Source organism: Micrasema longulum, unplaced genomic scaffold (assembly GCF_059751315.1).
Source record: "Micrasema longulum isolate JH-2025_06_02 unplaced genomic scaffold, ASM5975131v1 h1tg000281l, whole genome shotgun sequence".
NCBI classification, from domain to species: Eukaryota; Metazoa; Arthropoda; class Insecta; order Trichoptera; family Brachycentridae; genus Micrasema; species Micrasema longulum.
The window spans coordinates 531,925-555,397 of NW_028277485.1; the positions used below are offsets into that span (position 1 = coordinate 531,925).

The 23,473-nt window shown below is 33.8% G+C and overlaps 1 protein-coding gene across 1 annotated transcript in view; it reads right to left on the reverse strand.

The window, feature by feature from the left end:
* Positions 1–2,378: 2,378 nt before the first annotated feature.
* LOC148282870 (dynein axonemal heavy chain 5-like) overlaps positions 2,379–23,473 on the reverse strand; it is a 62,673-nt gene continuing 41,578 nt past the window's right edge. The window contains 32 exon segments of the mRNA XM_088224374.1: positions 2,379–2,661; positions 3,390–3,522; positions 3,614–3,766; positions 3,845–4,001; positions 4,121–5,096; positions 5,177–5,329; positions 5,510–5,678; positions 6,004–7,572; positions 9,288–9,536; positions 9,845–10,639; positions 11,704–12,095; positions 12,098–12,345; positions 12,419–12,911; positions 13,007–13,993; positions 14,066–14,427; positions 14,499–14,617; positions 14,691–14,987; positions 15,072–15,266; positions 15,340–15,550; positions 15,743–15,898; positions 15,997–16,169; positions 16,285–16,509; positions 16,594–16,805; positions 16,881–17,356; positions 17,541–17,740; positions 18,793–19,012; positions 19,093–19,352; positions 19,432–19,713; positions 20,804–21,003; positions 21,106–21,334; positions 21,425–21,639; positions 23,259–23,436. Of these exon segments, the coding sequence (XP_088080500.1) occupies positions 2,408–2,661; positions 3,390–3,522; positions 3,614–3,766; positions 3,845–4,001; positions 4,121–5,096; positions 5,177–5,329; positions 5,510–5,678; positions 6,004–7,572; positions 9,288–9,536; positions 9,845–10,639; positions 11,704–12,095; positions 12,098–12,345; positions 12,419–12,911; positions 13,007–13,993; positions 14,066–14,427; positions 14,499–14,617; positions 14,691–14,987; positions 15,072–15,266; positions 15,340–15,550; positions 15,743–15,898; positions 15,997–16,169; positions 16,285–16,509; positions 16,594–16,805; positions 16,881–17,356; positions 17,541–17,740; positions 18,793–19,012; positions 19,093–19,352; positions 19,432–19,713; positions 20,804–21,003; positions 21,106–21,334; positions 21,425–21,639; positions 23,259–23,436 (10,938 nt within the window). The 3' untranslated portion in view covers positions 2,379–2,407.

The following is a 23,473-nucleotide window of genomic DNA, read 5'->3' on the forward strand; positions in this document are numbered from 1 at the left end:
GTGTAAAAACACCCTTTTGAATAAATATTTCACATCAACCATGTCGAAAATCAAACCCGAGACCTCTTGCATGGCAGGCTAATGCGCTGACCATTACACCACGAGGCCGACAACACCTTTGTACATAAATATATATAGATTACAAACAAGCTTATTCTATGTAATAGTTCAGAAATTTAATAAATGTTCAGCCTTGTATATTAAAACGCTTATTTACTTCTTGAAAACTTTTATTTATTTATTTAAAAGTTAGTCAAACATAAAACCACAAACGTTTTAAAACCTTTGTCAAAAAATAAAGTCAAATATTTTATATTATAAGCCCTTATAAAATGTATTATGTAAATAAAATAAAATAATGTACTGGTTAATTAAACAAACGCAAACTGGTTCACCGAAGTTAAAAAAATATCAATTTATTACCTGCGTTTACCTTTATACATTAGAATACTGAGCGTAGATACTAAGTATTAATTATTGTTTTGGAAGTCATAAATAAACTTTTGCAGTGTTCGTAAACAAACATGTGTATTCACAAATAACATAATTTAGCACGACATCGTTCGGTAGACAAATTAGTCTATACAGAAAACCATATTATTATGATTATAATCTCTTGTCGAAAACAACATGTCGTTTTTTAAATTACTGAATGTAAAAAAAACGCTTTATTAAAAGATAAGAAAATAAATTAAGGAACAGTGACGCTTTTGCTGTAAAGAAAAATATTGTAGAAATAGAAAAGTCTGCTGGGAAACACTTTGTGTTTATTTGAATTATTTTTCGCATTTTGTGATTAAAAACATATTCCCTGGAGCGGTTCGTAATCAAAGAAATCCAAGAAGGGTCGTAATTATATTGACTCGCCTTGTTATTTTTGGGGGCAGAAATTCGCCGTATTTAGCAAACAAGGTTAAAAAGGACAAAGTCGTAAAAAGTCAAATAAGCGTATTAAAAATAAATGGATTTATTATCCGCGCAACGACCTAGACACTGATCGAGAATAATAAACATGAAGTGTATAATTTATCGCGGCGTGAACTCACCTGCTAGGAATATGATTGATCTTCCTCCGAGTCAAAACTTAACACCGCTTGTTGGGAAATTACCTTCGTAGGTAATTATTTTAGTTCTACAGCGCACAACGCTAAGTCAATCACATTGAACTAATACAATACGAACGCGTTATTTCACAACGAAGCGAGGTCGCATTTTCTTAAGACGAAGCTTTTGTCGTCATAGACGTGAATATAAAGCAGGTATTACAAAGATGATGCATCGCGTGGCGAGACAATAATTTCACTCTCGGGGAGGCCTTGAGCCAGATACAGTTAACGAACTTGTGCACGAAGAATCGACCTTAAACTCCAATTTGCTGTGTTGTAAAACTCCCGAGTAACTGCTTTACATTCATCTGGCCATGAAAGGTGAATACTATCCGCAGAACCATTACACGGATTATCTCTCACTAGGTGGAGTCGATATTCACAGTAGGTCATGAGACTATATCACTCCAAAATCCTCTAATTTTAGTGTAGTAGCCACTACAGTAAGCAAAGTACATTTAAAAAGTATAAGTCATTCTAAAAATATTAGTAATTAAAAATAAAAATAAAACAAATTACTGTAAATTACTGTTATGTACGCAAGATTGTTTTTTTTATTTTACGTAATGGGAAACGTTAATGTTAATATATTTATAAAATTTATATTTAAAAATGTATTTAGTATTAATATTGTATACTTTTTTTTTTTTTTACCTGAATAAAATAAAAAAAAACAACTTTAAAGATTGAGATCTTGTTTTTATACTCATCTCGTCTTAATTCTTTACCTCAGAACGTCCAGTCTCATTAAATATTGTGTCTAAATCTGAAGGACAAATTGTCAAAACATTTGCACAATTTAAAAAAACTTAAAATCGACCATACACATTCGGTTTACTATAAAAACATTAAATTATTTGTAATATAATATGAATTTTACTCAAACAGCAACTCAAAAAATATATAAAAATCATAGTGCTGATAAAACGATACATAAAAATAATCTTTAAAAAATTGTGGCTTTCTTTTTTAGTTAGTTTTAAGTTTAGTTTTAAAGTTATTAAAAACTTAGTTTGTTAAAAATACACAGATCAATCGTAGATTTTTTTTTTAATTACAACTAGCGGAAATCGAACCCCCAACGCCAGTTTCACAGTTATCCATCTAATTAACTACGCCACGGCGCGGCGCCTTTATTAATTGGATAAGTATTCGGTAAAAAACGTGTATTTTGTTTAATTGTATATATGAATGAAATGACTAGACAGAATAACATAATTACTATATTTATTTATATTTTCAATAAAACAGTTATAAATAATCACACATCGAATGCACAAATATAAATATTACTTAATAAATTATTTGATATCGCATAACAAGGCAACACCCCGTAGAGCCCAATGTCTAGGATTTTGATCGGTTTCAAAATCGATTGATCCCACATATTTCTGATCCGTTCTTTGGGGCTTTCTGTAAATAGGGCATTCATAAAGCTTAGGATCTTTTCCAGCAGTCGTATTGATAGCGTAGATATATATAACTGGCATCTGCTCGTACAGAACCTTTGGTTTAGATTCAATCAATTTTCCACAGCGTCGATCCAAAGAAGCCCCTACAAAAATTATCCCAAATTAATTCAAATTTTATGATATCAGACAAATACTCTGGTACTGTAAAAAATGTCGATATAAAGGTGTTCCGTGCTTACAAGATACAAAACAAACATCTTATTCTTAGTGCTGGGGTCAGTGCTATGCAAACTCCTGACGTCACTGCGACCTGTGAAGATCTATTGTGACGGAAAACAAACACCATTGTTCATTTTGAATCAATGTTACACCACATGCACACAACATTCAATGCAATTGAAGTACATTCTCTCGAAAACAGATGATTACATGATGTTGGTCGCTAGAAAGTTCATTAGAGATTCACTCCCCGTGAAACTAGGGACGCGTATTTGAAATATTTAAAAAATATTTATACGTCCAATTTAGTTCTTATTTTGAGCTTTATTAAAGTTGGCATAACAATTGGTTAAAAATACTTCATGTTTCTTTGACAATTAAGAATATTTTGAGGCGTTATAACTCAATGTTACACAAATTTCACATTCCAATTTTCTACTGTTTTTAAATTTTAAATACGAAAATTTAAAAAAATGCATGTTTCATTTAAGAATTTGAGTTATAAAGAGTTCAAAATAATCCAGCTGCAAAATATAAAAAGAACTTTTCACACTCGTTGGTGTATAGGTAATAAGTAAAATTTTTGCTTTTATCAAAAAAAAATAAACGCTTATACCTATATTATAATGCCTAATATTATTTAATTAATTACCTTCGAGAAATAGTCCGGAAACGTAAACTCCCTCAGGTGGACCTTCGTGTAAATCCTCTTTGTTATGTTTTGTTATTAGATTTTGTAAAACAACTGAATCAAGCGCCCATCCTTTATGAGCTCTGGTCACTTCCTACAGGTGAAGAAATTCCATTTTAACAAATAAATACAATTCCTTTATTTTGCGTGATAATTAATAAAACTAATAAATGGGAGAATCTGACCTGTCTCATAGCTGTCAAAAAGCCCTGTGGATTGAAGAAGCCGGTCATCCAAAAGACGTGTGGTCGTCCATTTATTATCCACTGCCTGAATTGATGATCTCTTTCCAAAAGTTCGGTATACCAGAAACCTAATGTTGCTGATTCCCAAGACACCTAAAGAAAAACGTACAGATATAAAAAAAAAAATATTTTGCTTATCAATTATCTAATAAGCATAGCTAATGAGTTTACCTTCTGCCATTTTTCTGGAATTCGAGCGTCGTACATAGCATCTAACGATTCTCGTAATCCTTGGCTCATCACAATTGTGCCATCAATCGCGAGTTTCAGATCACACAACGTTGAGTATACTGTCAAGTTGACTCTTTGAATCCGGTCAATTTCTTGTCTAAAAATAATAAATAACATTATTGAAGGGGTGAAATGGTTACTGATAACTATCGGAAACGAGATTAAAAACTAAAAATAAAGAAAAAATTACAGTTATAAAATTATTTGTCTATTTACCTCAAGAAAATATTCATGGGTAAGAAAGCACCCATTCTTTGAAGTGATTCCTTGACTTCATGAGCCACGTACTGTTTTGGTAGTTTTTCCAGCATATCTTCAGCTAATCGGTAAACAATACTTTCTCTGGTCTCACCACCTTGACTACCTCCTTCCTTGGGTTGAACACTCAAGATGGTATCCAATATTCCCTTAGCTGTATTAATTTGATACGTAATATCTGCATTACTGTGAAGCCCAAACACCTCTGGTGTGTCTGTCAATGGAAGACCATTGATGTAATCTATATAACCTTGAAGATTTCTTGTTGTAGGAACTTTGTAGCCAGTGTAAAACTCAAACTCGGGTTTCAGCATCACGTCGCTAAACCACACATTTGTGAATGTTGTTAGAAGCCTTTTGTCAAAATCGTCCGTCACTCTTCCACCATATTGAACTTCACCCAACATGTAACAAACGGTTGGCCAAGATATGCCTTTCTTAGAGTCCATCTCATCTAGATGATTTTGAACAAACTGAACGCTTGCTGCTAAATCAGCTTGATTGAATTCATAGGGGACATTCCATCCGAGTGGACCAAATTTTCGTCTCTCTTGCAAAACTGTGTGCAAGAATGATACAGCGTATAATAAAGGCGGCCATTGGTTTTGCGCAGAGTAATCTAACATGTCTTGAGTAACATTTTGATAGGTCCTCCTCATACTAGCTTTTATACCCTGGGGTGGTTCGTTCGTGAACTTAATCGCCATCTGCAACAGACCTATGGGAAACTCACTGTGGACCTCGGTAGTCATCCATAAACGGAAGGAACCTTCGACCTGTTCAGTTTCGACCAAAACATCCATGGCCTCCGTTGAAAATGGGAGAGACAGGTGAATGTTTTGAAGGAGAACCCAACCTCCATTGTTCATAGAGTCTGCAATCATTTCTCTCGCGACTATCTCCTGACCTTGACCCATGGAAACTGATTTCAACGCTAAATAAAAAAATATGCATCACATTCACAGATTAGCAAATATTAATTAAAATATAATCAATATTACTATTGCAACTTACGGATTTCCTTTGCTTTAGCCAAACTCGCTATTTGAGCGGATGGATCGGAGCCTATGGATAAAATACATATAAGTGGAGTTCTAGCTTCTGACTCACTCCATGTCGCTTCCAAGTCCAAAATACAACCTTCGCCGTACTCTTTGCCCAGAGATTCTTAAAATAAATAAAAACACATTTATTATTGCTTACCTACATGCGTAATTTATAAGACTAATATATTTTTACATGAATAGTACAAATTATATTTTATATAAAAAATCATGGCCCATAGACTTATATACTCACTTCACAAAGAGGTTCTCCATCACTATTGTTATAATATATATTACTTACCACCGACATATTTTCTAGCTTGAGACAATGTCCTATCGGGACTCCATGATCTGACTAACAACAGTTTTCGAAATACATCTAGAGCCTTTTGGTATCCGCTGGGTAAATCTTCTTCTTCAGGTTTTTCTTTTTCATACCAAACGCGCCATTCTTTTTCGTTACTTTCAATCTAAAACATAAACGAAAAGCGTAAATTTTATTCCGGCGTTTGTTGATTAATACTTCAGTTAAAATCTATTTGTGATATTATATTTGATACAAAGTAAAAGTTTACATATTCTTTAAAATTTCTCGAGAAAAGATAATTTACTTTCAGATTTATTTGTGGCATAAGAAGTTTCAAACTAAAACGCAAAATACATTTCCAAGCTTTCCTTTAAAATACGCTTTATAAATTAAATAGAATAGAAATACGCTTTATAAATTACGCTCGTATAAATTAAATAGAAGTAATAATGCATAAAAATATTATTTTACTGAATCCAAAGTATTACCCTTGTCAAAACATCTGAGAATGTTTCCAGTTTATTAATTTCCACTAAATTTAACCAGGTTATATCGAGAATCCATTTGAATGGCTTTGGGGTAACAGCGTTTAGGTCCAACGACGCGCCTCCTTTGATAAACGCCATAAACTCGTCGTGAGATATAATACCCTTATGACAGTCAATTTTCATCGCAAGCATTAAAGTAAACAAAGCTTTGTGTCTTTCATATAAACTTCTCAAAGTAAATGTCCAAACTTCCTTAGTTAAATATCTTAAAATAATGTCGATTCTCTCTTCCGTATCATTGCTTTTTGTGGATTTAGTTATTGAATTATCGAAAATTGTTAAAAACTGTTTCAACGAATTCTGATACATAGTATTTACATTACTCATTTCAACTATTAGGAAATACAATATGGAGCCTCGGGCTGCGACTGCTCTAAATTCTTCACGAGCTATCATAATTTTCTTTTCAGTTATTTCAGCTACTTTTAGCTTTTCGTTGACTTCTTCGGACGTTGTCTTAGTAATTTGCAAAACATGTATAAGGGCTTCGTCATCAACCAATGATCCTTCAGACGATGTCAATCTGCAAAGTAGATTACTTTCAAGCTCTTTCATACTTCGTTGGTTTTTCATGACCGATTCAAACAGCGCTACACGTTCTGCTTCCAAGTCTGCTTTTTCCATTAGGATTACTCTACCCAATAGTTGATCTTCTAAGCCTTGCATTGTTACTGTGAAATCGATGATAGACGTTTTTGCACTTATTTCTGGAGAATACGCAGGATTTGGAAGTTTTGTTGTTATATAAAGCATAAAACCAGGCATGACATCGCACTCTTTATCTCCCACAACCACTTTCTCTATAGAACCAGATTTAATGAAATTCTTTTCTAATACGTTGTCAATAACAGGATCTAGTTCTATATCAACATCTTCAATAAGTAATGGTCTACCTAATGAGAGGCTATCTTCTAAATGCGTTTTAAAATATTTGTGGTTTAAAGAAGTTATTTGAAGTTCATTTGAGGTTTCCTTGTTTTTGATCCACATTTTTCCCTGAGTTTGTGGATCGACCAAAAGTGGATACGAACTAGATTTGGTCACAATCAAGGCATTTTGAACGGATAATTCATCATTGGGTAGACCTTGCAAAGTCCATTCAGATATTGTCGAATTTTCAACAAGCATGTTAATGATACTCAAATTAGCAGTAAATGGTATATTTCTAGCTTTTAGGATTCCCATCCAATTACTCAATAAATTAAGTCTGAATTGTTGATTGTAAGGACCACAGTAAGATAAAAATCCCGTTGCCAATACAACATCACCGACTAGTCTACCCAACTGTTCTTTAAAATCTTTACTCTGTAATGTCCAGCGAATCTTTTCACCGCCCAATCCATTTATAAGAGCGGTTGCAGCGTTCATTTTTCTTAAACAAACATTAGCTGCATCTGTCAGCCGCTGTTTTTCTGATACGGCAGCATCATATTGTTCTTTAACAGCTCGAAGAGCCATTTCTCGTTCCTCTAGTTGCCTTTCAGCACCTGCTAAATCATCCATGGCAATCTAAAAAAATATAAAATAAATATAAAGTGATTTAAAGCAAATAAAAATCTACGTACGGATGTTTGTATCTTATCAACATTTATTTATGATTATTTATATTACACACGTTCCATAAAAAAAAACATATGTTGTAAGTTGCAATAAAAATTCATTAAATTTAAAAGAAATGCCTTTTAAAAACATAAGGAAAATACCTCACTTATAATTTTTGCAAGAGAAATCATCATTTCTTCATTCACACCTTATGAGGCATAAAGCACTTCATTGGTACTCTGATTGAGCGTATCAACAAATATTTGTAATTTGAGAGCAAGATGATCAGTCTTATGCTTCAGGTGCCAATTAAGTGACTACGGAATATAGGAGTGAAAAATCATGTAGGATTCAATGGTTGAGGGTTGGAGCCCCTACTGCAGATAGAGATTGACAGAAGACACTAGGTTGCCATTTAATGCGTATTTATTACATGGCGAATAAATAGTGAATTGTATCGCGCGAGTATTACGGCGATGAGGAGTTGAAGAGACTGCACTTAAACTACATGCTGAAACTGTGTGACTGAGTTGAACTAGACTGACTGAACTGAACTGCCGGGCTTTACCACGCCCTGCGGTCTCTTAATAGGCCATGTTTCTTTGTTGTTCATATCTATATGGTAGGGACGATGTTAATGTACTGCAGAATATTGATCTTGGGTTTCGCAGAATGTTATGAATTAAATAAATAGAAAGTGATAAATTGCTTCTTGGAATCATGACTATATTTCAGGTTAAATTATTTAGCACATGTGGGTGTGTCATCGACCATGGACTATGAACCTCACAAACATATGTAAATAAATACTTCACGTTATTTTTGCCGGAAATTGAACACAAATATGCTAACCAGTACACCACGAGGCAGACATATAAGTAAAATAGAAAAAATGAAGCAACACGATGCTTGTAACGGACATTTTATATATGGATAAAGTCAAGTCATGTTATTTCTTGTTTGGTTAGCGCAGTAAGCATGTGCTTTTTCAGGTTGATATTAAATTTGTTTTTAAAGTTATTTTTTGAGTAGTAAGGTAAATCATTGTATTATTTAAGTCCACTGTATGCTATTTTTTACTTTTCTGCATTTGTCTTTGCTTTTTTAATACGGTAGTATTGTTGTTGTATAGTGTATTGTATTGTGTTTATTTTATGTACCAATTTACTCACAAATAAATATATTTTTATTGTAAGCATCGTATAGAAACCAGATGGCCGAGAAATATTCTAAATGAGAACGAACTAGCAAACAGAAGAGTTTTGAGCATTTCAATATTTATGAAGTTAGTTGTGTTTCTGTTAATGAATCCGAGAAGTTTTAGGGATTATTAATATTATTTTTATGTGCAATAGAAATAACAACTTAGGGTCCAGAACAAAACTAGATGTTGTGTAATGAACACAGAATTCAATACTTTATTATACATTGAGTTATACGAGTATATGAGGGGATTTCGCAGTCTATGAAATCTCATAACCTTGCTTTCTACTTTTAATTTCAAACCATTTGAGGAACATCAAGTGCTAAAAAAAATCAGACACATGGTAAACAATCATTAAAATTGTGAATATATTTGAGAATTCTCCTGTCGTCGGCGAACAACCAGATTGATGAAGAGAAAAAAGCACAATTTATAATTACTATGCTAATTTTTGCAAAAATTAAAAAATCTTTTTTACCTTTAACCTAGCTTCTTGTAAAGTTAAATTAGCTTTGAGTGGAAGAACTTCTCTGTTAACACTGTGAAAGAATGCCATAGCTTTGGTCCACGATAATAACCCTGCAACATCACCGCAAACTCTTTTTGCTGTATCCATATTGTAATCTTCCATCTCAAAATATGGTAGAAGATGTTCTACCATCTCATTATTTATTATATCCTTAGGATAATTTTGCAATTGAAGTAGAAAAGTCGTGCTTGACATCATCTATAACGATTAAAATTTGAGTAAAATAGTAATTGGAAAACTGGTAGATACGTAAAAATTGCAAAGACATACATTCTAAAACATATATGAAATTGCAACGTAGGTAGGTATTTATGAAAACTATACAAATCAAAATAGTTTTAAAGGGACATCAAAAGTTTGAATTTAAATTTTATTCTGGAAAAGGTTGACAGGGGCGTTTTTCTTTTACTGACCACATATTTATAATAGTACTACCTCCATACTACTAATTTCTTTTTTTTTTATTGATATGTTAAACAAATTAGCTTTCTTAAACATTGACAAACCTTTAATGATTCTGCCCATGATGGCTTCGGACACGGAGCAGCAGTATCTCCGATAACGGCGTGCAACTTCCGTTGAAACAAGATTAAAACACAATCCATAATGCGCATGATCAAGTGTGGAGGTCGACCTAACTTTCTAACGGTAGCAATATGCGCTGGTTTTATCGTGTTTAAAGCTGCTTCTGCTTCTTCCAGAGCTGGTTTCGCCGCTTCTAATTTTTCTTCAGCTATGGCTTTTTCTTCTGCAATATAAGCTACTAAAATTTCCGCCTTTTCTTTCACCTTTTGAACTTGATTTTTAACTATTTCAGCCTGTTTGGCCTTTTCCGTGACTTCTACTAAAACGAATTCAGCTTTTTGCGATGCTTGAGCCAATTCTTGTTCCATTACAGCCAAGTCTTTTTTAAGAATACCAACAGACAGTGACGCTTCCGCTAATTTCTCTAAGCCAGTATCCATTCTAAGAGCGCCTTCTCCCAACTCTAGCTGTTTCATTTGATAAATATTTTTATAACCACCTATAAAATTAAGGTATGATTTTGGAGTAACGTGTGTGGCTCGACGAAATCTTTGGAAATATTCAGCAGATGTTTCTGACACAATATCCTGAATTGACCCAAGAGCTGTTTGTAATTCAGTTTTAACTTCTGCTGTGCAAGCAATTTCGAAATCAGTCAAAAAATGGCTGGCAACAGATATAAGTGCATCTTTAGGCCATGGCTGGAACCAATCAATAGTACATCCAGATATTAAAGCGGGAAAACGCATCGCTCTATTTCTAAAGGACTCTCCAACCTGGAATAGATTATAAAACTTATTGTTTAATAAAAACACAGACATTTGTGCATTACGGTAAAATACGCATGGCGGAAAATCAATTTGAAAATGACCACGTCCATCAATTTTTTTTTTAAATGTTGAGTGAAATGTAAATATTAAGAAATACATTTTGACTCAAAAGTAAATTTGCATTAAATATTGGTTTAAATAATTGCTGGTAATAAAATAAACCAGGTCGTGGTCCCGTGGTAGTATTGTGGACTCACGGGCCAAAGGTCCGAGGTTTAAATCCCACTCTACCACAACTCTATTTCTGTTTTTCCAGCACAAGCTATTTACGACTTTTAGGAAAAAGTCTGATAATTTGAGTAAATAATAAGAACTCAAGTATTTCTCTTTCAATTTTTTTTAATTAAAAAAATGGTCATCGACATACTAATACATAGACGCGCCCTATCGAGCAAAATATTTTTTAACGTTGTGACTCAACGAACATGAATAAGCTACTAAACATTGAAGGATACTCATTTTTGGTTTATAAAAAAGTTTTTATTGCAATGTTAACAATCAACATTAATTTTTGGTGGATCCAAAATCAAATTATTTTCTTAAATTCCTTATAATTTAAACACATTTATAACTGGATTCTAGGGAATGCAAAAATAATATGAAAAAACATTTATTATATTTTAAAAAAACTTACACCTATCAGTGCAGCCCTGTAAGTAAGAAGAACTTCGCAATTGCGCCGCTAGGCGTAATTTGTATGTTTACAAAAAATATAATTGTTTTAAAATATTATTTATTTTAAGCTTCGTTATCATTCATGAACAAATATTTATCAATGAAAATGTATTTAATTCTTTTTACAATGTTTATCTGAAAGGTTTTTTTTCACGCTTTCATGACATAAGCAGGTATTTAGGTTTCGATTTTAAACATCACGCGGTTGGTGATCGAAGAGCGACTAAATACGCGTTGGACATGACTGAGCGTTTGGGTTTGAGTTTAGTGTCATCATTTTTGAGGGCTCAGGGCATGTCTATGTGTATTAATATGTCAATGTTAATAGTACTTACGGGTGAAAAACAAAATACGACATGTAGATTTTGACAGGTTCTTGTCATGAAGTAATCCATGATAATTTCATTCGTAAGCGTCCTTTTCTGGTTTTCGCGTTTCATTATTGGAGTTAATTCAGATATTATTTCAAGCTGTTCATCTTTAGTAAAGAGGTTTGATATTACGCCGGATGACAAAATATTATTCAAATATTCTAAGAATCCTTCCTCTTTGATATCTAGATCAGTAAATATAAATGTTGTCCCTTTTCCTTGAACTCCGCAAGAACGGTACAAAAGCTTCAAATCTTCCAAGAAATTGGCTACGTTGTATGATCTGGTGAGGGTTATTTGAAAAGTTTTATAACCGGCAATGAAAGATGAAAGTTTTGTCAAAGATTGTTTTCCAGACCCCCAACACCAACCAGCATTACGTTGCCCCTTGGATTTCTAATAACTCTAGATATTTTGACAATATGCAACATTGCATCTGGGAAAAAGACGAGGTCCATTCCAGCTCCTCGAACCATTTCATTAAATTGTGCCAAAAACATATCAAGGCGTTCCCTTAGTTCATTGTGATTAAATACTGGCTCGTATACTTTCGGCAATTCCATATCTGCATCTTCTCCCTCTTCTCCTGTTGGCTCCGGAGCATCCCTGTTAGAAGTCAAAAATATATGAGATGCTTTAAAATTGTCTGAATTTTTTTTATTTTATTTAATGCACTTACCTCATGAAGTCAACAAATACAGGGTTTCCCATTGTCATTTTTCTATATTCCTGACCAAGAGTATCCTCAACTACGGACAAAAGTGTTTTATCAAACCAATCCTTGTCTGATTGAAGAGTAAATCTATCGGAGAAGACTCGTGAACACTCATGTTTCCAAAGCAGCATGAGGCATTTCTCTGAATCTATTACTGTGGAAAGTGTACCCACCATTCCTTGCCAAACTCTAGAAAGATCTCTTAGAGAAAAAACGTAATGAAATTTAGCAGGAGTGGGAAGAAGAGTGCTTCTTGTTCTTTGCCAAAGATCGCGAGTCATTGGAATCATTTTTTTTATTAAACTCCTTACTTCCATCGCAAATCCTCTCTTGGTATTATAATGACCCTCTCCAATTACTTTAAATATTTTGTCGATAGCGGAATTGTTCGGTGTAGGGCAGTTAAATATTGCAAATTGTCGCTTAAGACGCGATGGAATGTCATTTCTGCCCCCTCCTTTAAAAGCGTAAAAAACGATTAAATATTTATGTTTACAAATTTACATACCTAAACAAAACAAAAGTAATATTTAAATTGTTGTTTTTACAAACCGGGTTGTCCCATGGCACCGAGGAATAGAATATCTATTATTGTTGTAAAGTCTCCTGGTCTCTCCAAACTATAAAATCCTTTCATATCCATTGCTTGCCTTACGATTTCATTTGTAATTTGATCACCCCATTCATTTATTTGTGGCAAATTGATATCATCTATAAAAATCATCATCTTTTTGCCTGCTGGCGGACCAAATGTCATTCCACTCCGCTTTTCCACGTAGCTTTCAATTGTTTTTTGAAACTGATATGGGCTTGTTGCGGATGAAAAATTAAAAGATCTTCCGACAAAAAGCTCTGGATTTGACTTTTTCATGTACGATTTCATCATCACCGTTTTGGCTGTACCTTGCTCGCCAATCAATAAAACGGCTTTATCTTGTTTAGCAATCACATTTATCAAATAATCGATTCTGACATTGTCAACGATTGGTATAAGAATACTGGAGTAGTCAGGAGAACTATAATCCGGATAAACGTAACTTGTGACAATTGATTCCCAGTGTTCCCATTTACCCTGAATCGTTACAAAGAAATCAAACACAGTTGGAGACTTATGCATAACTGATGTTGGCAAATCCAGCATATGACCTGCATTTTCTCTCAAATATGTATCAAACTTTTCTCTATCTGTACTATCTAAAAACGTACCAAGACCCCAAGTTAATGCAAAAATATAAATTTTTTGTAAATGTTCACTCGTAAACAAAGGTATTTCCTCGAGCTTATCATCACCCATATCATCATCTAAATCACCAGACGTAGACTTAGAAGTCGATTGATCTTCACTCGCTTCAACTTGAGGTGGTACAAGTCCTTCCAATAAACTTAGCATTTGTAGTATTACGTTGCATTTTAAGATTTCGATTGTTAAAGTTAAGTTTTGATAGCACCAAGTATAAATTTTTCCAAAGGTTTCATCAAATAAATTTTCAAATACTTCTTTTTCCCTTTGAGACCTTTTCATTAGCCAAGCTCTTAGAACTGAAAAAAAAATGTTCAATGTCTGCTTATTTTATTTTCTACTTTATTAAAGTTCCGAAAACACATACTCACCAGGACTCCAGTCCAATCCAGAAGAACTCATGTACACCATTCCATTTCTCGATACTGTTGCGGGTGATGCATTGTCAATATTATGTGGCTCGAATATAATTTTACATGTAGGAGCCATGGTTAAACGATCGCCATTTGCTAATGTTAATGTTTTATTGTCATCAAGAACGGAGTTTAAATTCTCGATCCAAATACTATCCACGGGACCATCCAATACTAACCAAACATTATCACCACTTTTTATCCGTAATGTTTTTCTCCAAAGAGCTGAGAAAATTCCATCTGTCCAATCATTTGTCGCTACATCCAGACGACCAAACATTTGAGAAGCTGTTATTGCTTTCGGATTCATTCTCATTTCCCTTTAAGTTAAATAATAAATTAGAATCGTCGCGCTTGAAAAACTAATGACATTAGTTATAAAATAATTTACCTGTGTGCTTCTCCAATTTGAGTTAGTGATTTCATAAGTGTATGTATACAAGTAGTTTTTCCAGCTCCTGTTGGACCTAACGTCATGATTCCATGACGCACGCGTTGAGTCTCATAAAGCTGAAAATGTTGTATAAGCGTGATTTAAATAATTAAAAAACTCTTGAAATTTCAATTGTGTTATTGAAATTACCTGAATCAATTTTAAAACCCAAGGTGGATGATAGACAAGTCCTGCTTCTTCTACCTGTTGTTGTATTGCTTCCTCTAACTCTGAATAAGTTGTTTTTTCAAGTGCCTGATTTGGAAATAGATCTGCAACGAGTGATATGAAAAGAGGCTCATCTTCATCAATAAGTTTAGAAAGATTCATATCCCGAAGTACTCTCATTACTATAGTGCTCTCATTATCTTTCGAATTTACTCTTTTAGATGCTCCAAGTGTCCTTAAAACGGAGAGGATGTTTCGTAGACCAAAATCGTAATGAACCTGCAAACATAGGAAATATTTACCTCAATTTTATTAATAAACATCATTCATATTTTGGTTTCTAGATAAGTGTAGGAATAATACCTGTTTTGTAAGTTGTTCTTCACAAAGTTTATAAAGTGTGTAAAATTTTCGAGCCAAAGTTATATTCTCGAGAAATCCACAACTAGCCAATTTTACTCTGATAATGATTTGCCTATCAGGAACCATCATAGACACCGTTCGAAACTGAATTTTCAAATTCTCCGGGAGCTCTTTCCTACCAGCATACCCGGGGTTCTGAAAAAGAAAAATACTTTTAATAAAAAAATCTCGTTTTAATAATATATCGTTTCATAAAACCGTTACTAACCATCGTAATGAATATTCCGAATTCAGGACACATTTCTATAAGATCCCCATCCGTGAAATAAAATGACTTCTTTTTTTCTTTCTTTGCAGCCAAGACTACAGCAACCTGCTGAGCAGCCACAGAAAGTACCGGAAGCTCAATACGGTTGAATTCGTCAAAGCACCCCCAAGTCCCAGATTGTGAAAGACCTTTATAAATTCTTCCTAGGCCCCTGTTGAAAAAAGGAACTTTTAAAAACACCGTTTAATTTTTTGTTTAAATTAAATAAGCCGTTTTAATATAATATACCGTACAGATTGCATATTAAAGTATGTTAAGATTTAATATAGTCATAAAAATTCGAACAATTATTATTAAGTCAGGCAGACTTGGTGCATGTTAGCAGAGTACTTGGTTTAACTACCTATAGTCCATTTGATCAGAGCAATTAAACACCACTACATATTTGGCTAAGGTTTTCCCCATATCCTTAACAGTTTCTGTTTTTCCAGTCCCCGCTGGTCCGCAAGGCGCTCCTCCCATACTCATGGCTAGTGCTTGTGCAAGTGTTATGTAGCATCTGGAAAATGGCGATGTTTTCAAAAACACATAGGTCTCTCTTAATTAATTAACTGATTCAAATGCGTTATAATATTTAATATAATATTTTAATATTACCGATCAGTAAGTGGAGTAATAACCAATCTATCAGTACAACCGAGATACTCATTTTGATATGTAAAAGTGACATCTGTAACCGATATCCAGGTTTTATCTGCATCCTCTTTAAAATAAAATCTGCACTGTTTCAGCCATTCGAAATCAGTAGAAGACTTGATATTCATACGGACCTAAAAATATTTTAAATTTTACGTATACATATTATGTATTGTCGTTTCAAATTTCGAGAGACCGATAAAACAACATAGGAAAGTAAATATATAATAGTATTATGCCATGCCATACCAATGCATCAAAAATATCTCTTTGATGGACGTGTATAGTAATTAATGTTTCAAACTTTATTCTCTCTATTTTAAGAAGATCTCTAGTAGTTTGATCGATGAGTGTATTCAGCAGTTCTAAGAATTTATTGTTTGTTTCAGCCATAATCATTTTGTCTTGCCTTGCTTGTGATAAGGCTATTTCTGCATCTCTAGTCCAAATCATTTGAATACCCAATAAGCCAATCTGAAAAAAATGTTCCAATCACTTATGGTATCTGTATTATTTTAGGATCTTTCCTTTGAAAAAAAAACTGTTCTAGACATTTACTTGAGCGGGCATTTTTTCTAGGAATGAGAGCATTGCAAAGTTCGGGTCATTGAGGTTTGTGTTAGCAGTTCTTATAATAGAATGCAGTGACATTTGTGATGTCTGCAATAATGACATAAGCCATGTTTCCACTGAGCCTTCAGCCCTCACTGCTCTTTCTAGTGGAATTTCTTCGCCTTCAGAAGATATAATTGCTGTCATCTTGTTGTATTCTGTAAAATAAAAAATGTCTTAGTACTTGCCGAAGTCGATTATAGTTAAATAAAAAAAATACGAATCACACTAACCAATATCATGGAACTTTACGTATCTTGTATTATCAAATATTGAAAGCAAGTGATTCTGAATAGTATGTGAATCTGATGCTTGACCTAAAATTTCTAGCAAAGCAGGATCTGAAACGAAGAAAAATCGAGGGAACATCATTCGTTTCTTCTCCAAGTATCCACTGAGAGATTTTTGGCACAACTCCAATTGTTCTTGTAAATGCGGTAAAAGTTGCTTCAAAAGATCATCCCCGACACAACAGGAAACAACTCCTGGAGTTTCGTGCGCTCTCTGCATTATCTTTTGCCATGATTTGTCGATTTTGGAGAACCTTTTAGCTTCTTTCGGCAATTGTTTAGCTATGTCGCCTCCGACAAATACAGCTTCTAAATACACCCACATGTTTTGTACCAAAAGCCACCTCTCAAGAATTTCATTCGTGTTAGATAGGTCAAAAACCCACTGTTGAATTTGCTTACGAAACGGTGCATTGTATCTGGAATAATGTTGTTTTAATGCATAGAATCATAAATTATTTCATAAAATTATTGTTTACATTCGATAATTTATAGTTTATGATGTCATTAACCTTCTAGAATATCGAGGTCGACTAGTTAGTTGTGTACTGATAAAACAATATACTTCGTGCAGATAATTCTGAATTTATGATAGTAGCTTGCCTGTTAGATAAAAGTGATCCAAGAACCATGAGACTGTCTTCTAACTGACCAATAGTCTCTGCTGTTGTGTCACCTCTAAGTAAAAGTTCTCCTCTGTTATTGAAGACCATAAACGTCAGTTCCTGGACTGACCATTCGTTTGTTACTTGTCTTAGTTTCGCTTCGATATCCTTTTCTTTCATAGCTGATATACAAATATCCTGTAAGTAGGTTTTTTTTTAAATTTTTACGCAGGTATATAAGTTTGATCTCAAATAGGCAAATGAATGCCTGTGGCATGTGGGTACGAATGGTCACAATATAAAATACTATTTTATATCAATTATTCGATAATTTCATCACTATTTCCATCCAAATTATAATACTGTATCAACCGGTTCCAGGTTAACCATGTATTTATTTTGTTTCAAAGCTGACTTTTATGTAGTTATTTTGTAAGCAGTGTTTACCAATATGAATATGACCTTATTATATAATATCGAGGCCATACTGACAGAATTCATTAAGTCAACAGTCTTTATATATATTTCAAATATTTTAAAATATAGGTGCAAGATGTTGATATTAAATTTTATGATTTAAAGATTACTCTTTTAAAAGTTAAAAAAAAAAAGAAAATTGGGGAGAAAAATTCGCTGAAAGAATAAAAAAGCTTTAAATGCCATTATCTCGGAACTTGTTTTGATGACTTAATGCATTCTATCAGTAAAACCTCGATAAACAATGTTTTTGTTATCATCAATATTATGTCTATAGTTGATATTTTAAAAGAAAACTATCATAACTTTACAATTTTTTTTAGAAAACCGTTTCGAAGAACATGTGGAAATTTTGACTTTGAATTTATGTTTTGTTTTTGCCATGAGATAGCCCTTGACAATTTGTGTTGGCTTTGAAATAAAAGTGATTTAAACCCAACCAAAAAAAGAATCGCCAATGTTTTGAGCTAAAATACGAGATTGAAACCCCAGACAGCAAAAGAGACGAAAAAAGTCCCAGAAAATATTTTTAAGTAAAGTTTACACATGACGCAATTTTTGAAAAACCTTAAAATATTAGGTGATACAATTTCTGTGACCGCTACTGTACGTGTACTGTGCATTGCATTATATATATATTTTTAATTTCAATAAATTTTCTATAATAACTAAACGGGATTTAATTGTGTGGAGTCCATATGCTCCACTTAAGTGATCTTTTTATCCTAAGAAGCAAGCGTATAGAGTAATACATATTAATCTTTTAATTATACCTCAATATCTTCTTTGAACTGCAGAAGTGGAGCTTCAAGAATGTTTTTGAGGCAAAATCCTTCACTTTCTAATTCGAAAATGTAGTTGGTTACTTCCATGATTCTCTGCCAGTGACGTGGCTTCATTGCTTTATTTGCCATAAGCTCCAGCAGTGGGCACATATCATTAAAATCATCAATAGTTTTCTTCAATGCAAAGAATGCTGGCCATTCCTTTAGACTGATATAAAAAAAAAACAGTTTGTTGCATTAGTTGGTGATAAAAACAAAAATGAATATCAATTGGTTGTTTTTACTTACCCTTTCGGAAGCTTTCGACATCTGTTTTGAAATTCCATGAGCTCATTGTTAATTTCTTCAATATTGACTTCTCCCCAGGGGATATCATAATAACTGCTAACTCTATCAATCACATCATTGTAAAGTTTATATAGTTTTTGTAAGAGATTCAACTCCTTCCTGATTTGAGCTAGCTCGGGGTATTCAGTATGCGGTAACCCAAATAAATCTTCGCCACTTTGATAAGTTTGGAGTTTTCGCCACATCCCATCGAACCGGTTCTAAGTCATACTTTTGATTAGTTATACATACACATATTTCAGTATTGTTTATATAAATTCGTGCATAATTAGAATTTACCTGGAATAGAATAAGCTTATCCGAAGCCTCTCTAGGAGTAAGACCAGGTTGCATTGGACCAGCATGTCTGTACTCGTGACAATAATCGACATTGTCGTCTCGGAACTTTTGCAGATTATTGGCGAGGTCTTTCTCAAACTGGGGCTGCATAGAAAGCAGCAGTACGTGCGAGTGAAGAGCTCTGGCCTGTAACTGCTGCCACGTGTACCGTAGATTATCCACCTGCTCCAAGTCTTCACGATCGACTGGCAACTCGTAGCGAGATATTATATTAAACGCTTCCTAAAACCCCCGAGGAAAAAACATTGGAATCAATACAATGTAATAAAAACAAATGATTTTTGCTCAAAGGCACCTCTCCTTTATCACACCGATAGTGTTCTATATTATTGAATATTTTGCAAGAGCGCATTTAGCTCTCAAACACGAAGCCTATTTTCAAGATAGGGAAATGGGGGCTGGATTTCCCTTGAGGGGAGGGATTTGAATAGGAAACTCCTTAATGATTTTTTTAAATATTTTAGTTTGTTTCTGGTAAAACCAATGTTTGTTCTTATTACATTAATGTGCCATGTGTTCAAATTTATTTCAACAGATAAGGAAAACATTTTTGAGAAGGGAATGTGGAAGTCTAGGCATTTACAGGGCTTATGACCTGTCATTGGCTAGTTTGGCTAGTTTGGCCACTTTACACACTGTGTAACATTCAGCATTCGGCCCATGCTTGAACATCCATATTTCCTCAACTCTTCCATATGTTGACTTTTGTGAAGTAAAAGAGCTGAAACTTTTATCACGTGGGTGAGATTCATCCGGCTGAACCAAATCACCTACTAGGCAACGCCTGAAAACTATTTTCCAAGTTTTATATTTCTTCTTTTACCAGGTAGTTAATTCAACAATGTTTGAGTATGTCCAAATGCTTGGGGAATATAAACATGGGCAGAATGGTGAATGTTACACAGTGTGTAAAGTGGCCACTTAAACCAGCCAATGCCAGGTCATAAGCCCTATAAATGCCTAGACTTCCATATTTACTTCTCAAAAATGTTTTCCCTCTCTGTTAAAATAAATTTGAATATGAATACCTCCCAAGGGAGGAAATTCAGCCAGTCTGCAAGCATTTGGACATACTCAAACATTGTGTCATGTGTTATTTTTAATGATGTCGTTTTGGGTAAGTTGTTCTATTATGTTTAAGTTTATTATTCGTCTCAGCTCAACACAGAAATTTTGTCCCGTGGAGTTGGGACTTACGTCTCAATAATTGTAATTCAAATTAATACTTTGAATAAATAAAAATGTGTGTAAAAACTGCGATGTTTAAATCCTATAATCTATTATTTGCAGTTATCATTATCGTTTTACAAACCTCAATTGGATCTATTTTTAATTCCATATCCACTTCTTGTTCACGTATTTTTTTCAAGGTGTCCATTACCATTCGAACATCATCCAAATCTCTGATAGGGCGTTCTAATTTCCTGTTCATTTCGTTCATAACAGCGTAAACATAATCCATTTCTCTCTTATACTTTTTCCGCATCGCTTGTCCAATTTTGTGAGTACCACCTAAAATTGAAAACATATTTAATTAATGTTAATATGTAGGTACTCTAAAAAAGATCATTAAGGTTTTGATTGTGAATATTACTGCTTTTAATTGGGTATTACTTTTGATTTCAGTATGGAGGCCAAATTTTAACTTATCCGTGGTAACTGCTAAACATGACGAGAAAATATGTAAATCAGCTTCCGTAGATAATTTTACTTCTAATTCACTATGTCTCCGCAATGATTGCTCGAATTCTCCTAGGTTCGATGTTAACAACTCTCGAAGAGTCTTTTCATTCTTCCAAAGATATTGGAATGGTCTCCAGCGCTTTATGAAATCTGTCAATTCCTACGATAAAAAAGTCAGTTTTACTTGAGTAAGTTATTGTAATCTGTAATGATGCTCTATGTAAACAGTATAACCTGTGAATCGCATTACCTGTTTGACACTCTGTGTACACGTAGCGAGTAAAGAGAGTATCTTGCCGACTTCTTTATTTTCCATGACTTGCGTGTAAAAGTTCTTGTGTTGATAGGCGAAGCTCGGCTTCTCTTCCGATACTAATCTGTAGAGGCGCTTTCTCCGGGCCTTGGGATCTTCTACCACTTTCTGAGACCGCGAAGATCCGCTGCCCTGTTGGTCGAGTCGGGACACTACATCTAGCAGGGCTTGGGAAGAGCGGCCGACTACCTTCTTCCAACTAGGCTTTGGCTGTTCATTAGCCGTTAGCGAGCGTAGCGTGGGCCATTGTGCAGTGGGGACAAGCGACACAAAACAACACCACAAACGAAGGACGAATTTGTACAACGAACACAACGAAGTTTGGGTAGAGGATTTGTATATTTTGTGCGTAGTAAGCAGGTGTAAGTGTTGCGGGTTGCGGGTTGTGGGGGATTAGTTGAGACATATACAGGACACACATGTGAAGTGCAAACAATTAACACGGTCAACGTACACACGACAGAAACACAAGGAAGTGGGTAAAATAAAATAAATACATTAATTTATCACATAACAATATAACGTAAGTATCGATAAATCAACGTGTCAATAAAAAGGAGATCTGTTTGTTTTCTCATGCTCGTGCTTTCTCACAAACAAATTGGTTACGAGCTTTAAAACTGTGTATTTACATTAAAAAAATATTATTTTAATTTTCTACATCTAAAATACTTAAAAAATCTTAAAAGTCTGCAAATTTTAATCCATTGATGCAGTTTACATTTTACACATATATTTTTTTAACAAGTACAAAATTCATGCTTTCCACGTAGACAAAATAAAAGTACTAAATAAGTTATTCAAATGAGCAAGTTAGCTTAGAATCTTACATTATGTACATAAATTACTCGATATTTGATACTATTATTATTAAAATAACATCATTAATATCAATGAATAGTAAATAGATTGTTGACAAAATTCTTACACTAATTATTCATTATTCATAATGAAGGTTTCTGTTGTGATATAAGCTGGTTGGTCAGCATGCATCTCTTTTTGGATACAAATGTAACTTGGACCATGTATATTATTCACATGGTTAACTAGTGTAGATGGATTACTTTTCCTAAAATATTCCAACCAATATGGTAGAAAAACGCTGGAGCGTAATATACCTTAATCATGTAACTTTCAGTATCAAATAATCGTCATGATCATTTGAAATGTGAAATAAAAAGACGTATCCTGAAGACCTGGCTAATAGTATGTACATTTTTGTACTGATATTTCAAGATATTTTTAAGAGCGAAAAATCAGTATTTTAGATAAAAGAGCTGAAGTGGTAGTAGTTTTTATCGGTATTAAATATGTTAGAATGTAAGAGATAGTTTAAAAATTGTCTCATATTAATATATGTACAGTATCTACTGACGAACTGTATATGCACAGTTTAGTATGACTTTTAAATAAATAATATTGTTGTATGTAAATATACGAATTTATAAATAAAATAATTTTAAAAAATATATACTCGTATATGCATTTATCTGATTACAAAATACAGAAAACAATTATTGTGAATAAAATCAATTAGTTTAGATTCAAAAGTATCAGATCTTCTTCGGGACTTTATCATCTGCATCGTTTCTGCCTCACTGTTGAGGGTCGTGACCATCCTCGATCTCGATCTTAAACAAGTTATGAAGCTTCGCCCTCCACCTCTCCTGACAATCGGACTGGTGACTAGTTAAATATTTTTTCAATTACTTAACTAGAAATGAGGGATCGCGATGTTATGACGGATAAATGCTTTTTGTGAATACCTGACTCTTTCCTCCAGTCCATTGGCCGACTCCTTTAGCTACTCCGGTAATACTCTTCCCGGCTAATACGAGGGCTTCTTGAATGTCATCCACACTTGGCCTGACGGATACGTTAGGAATCATCAACGTCGTATGCAATAAGAACACCGGTTTGTTTTTAGCCGCTGAAAAATAACGCCAATACTTTAATGCTGATTGTGTTGCAATAATTATAGGCAAA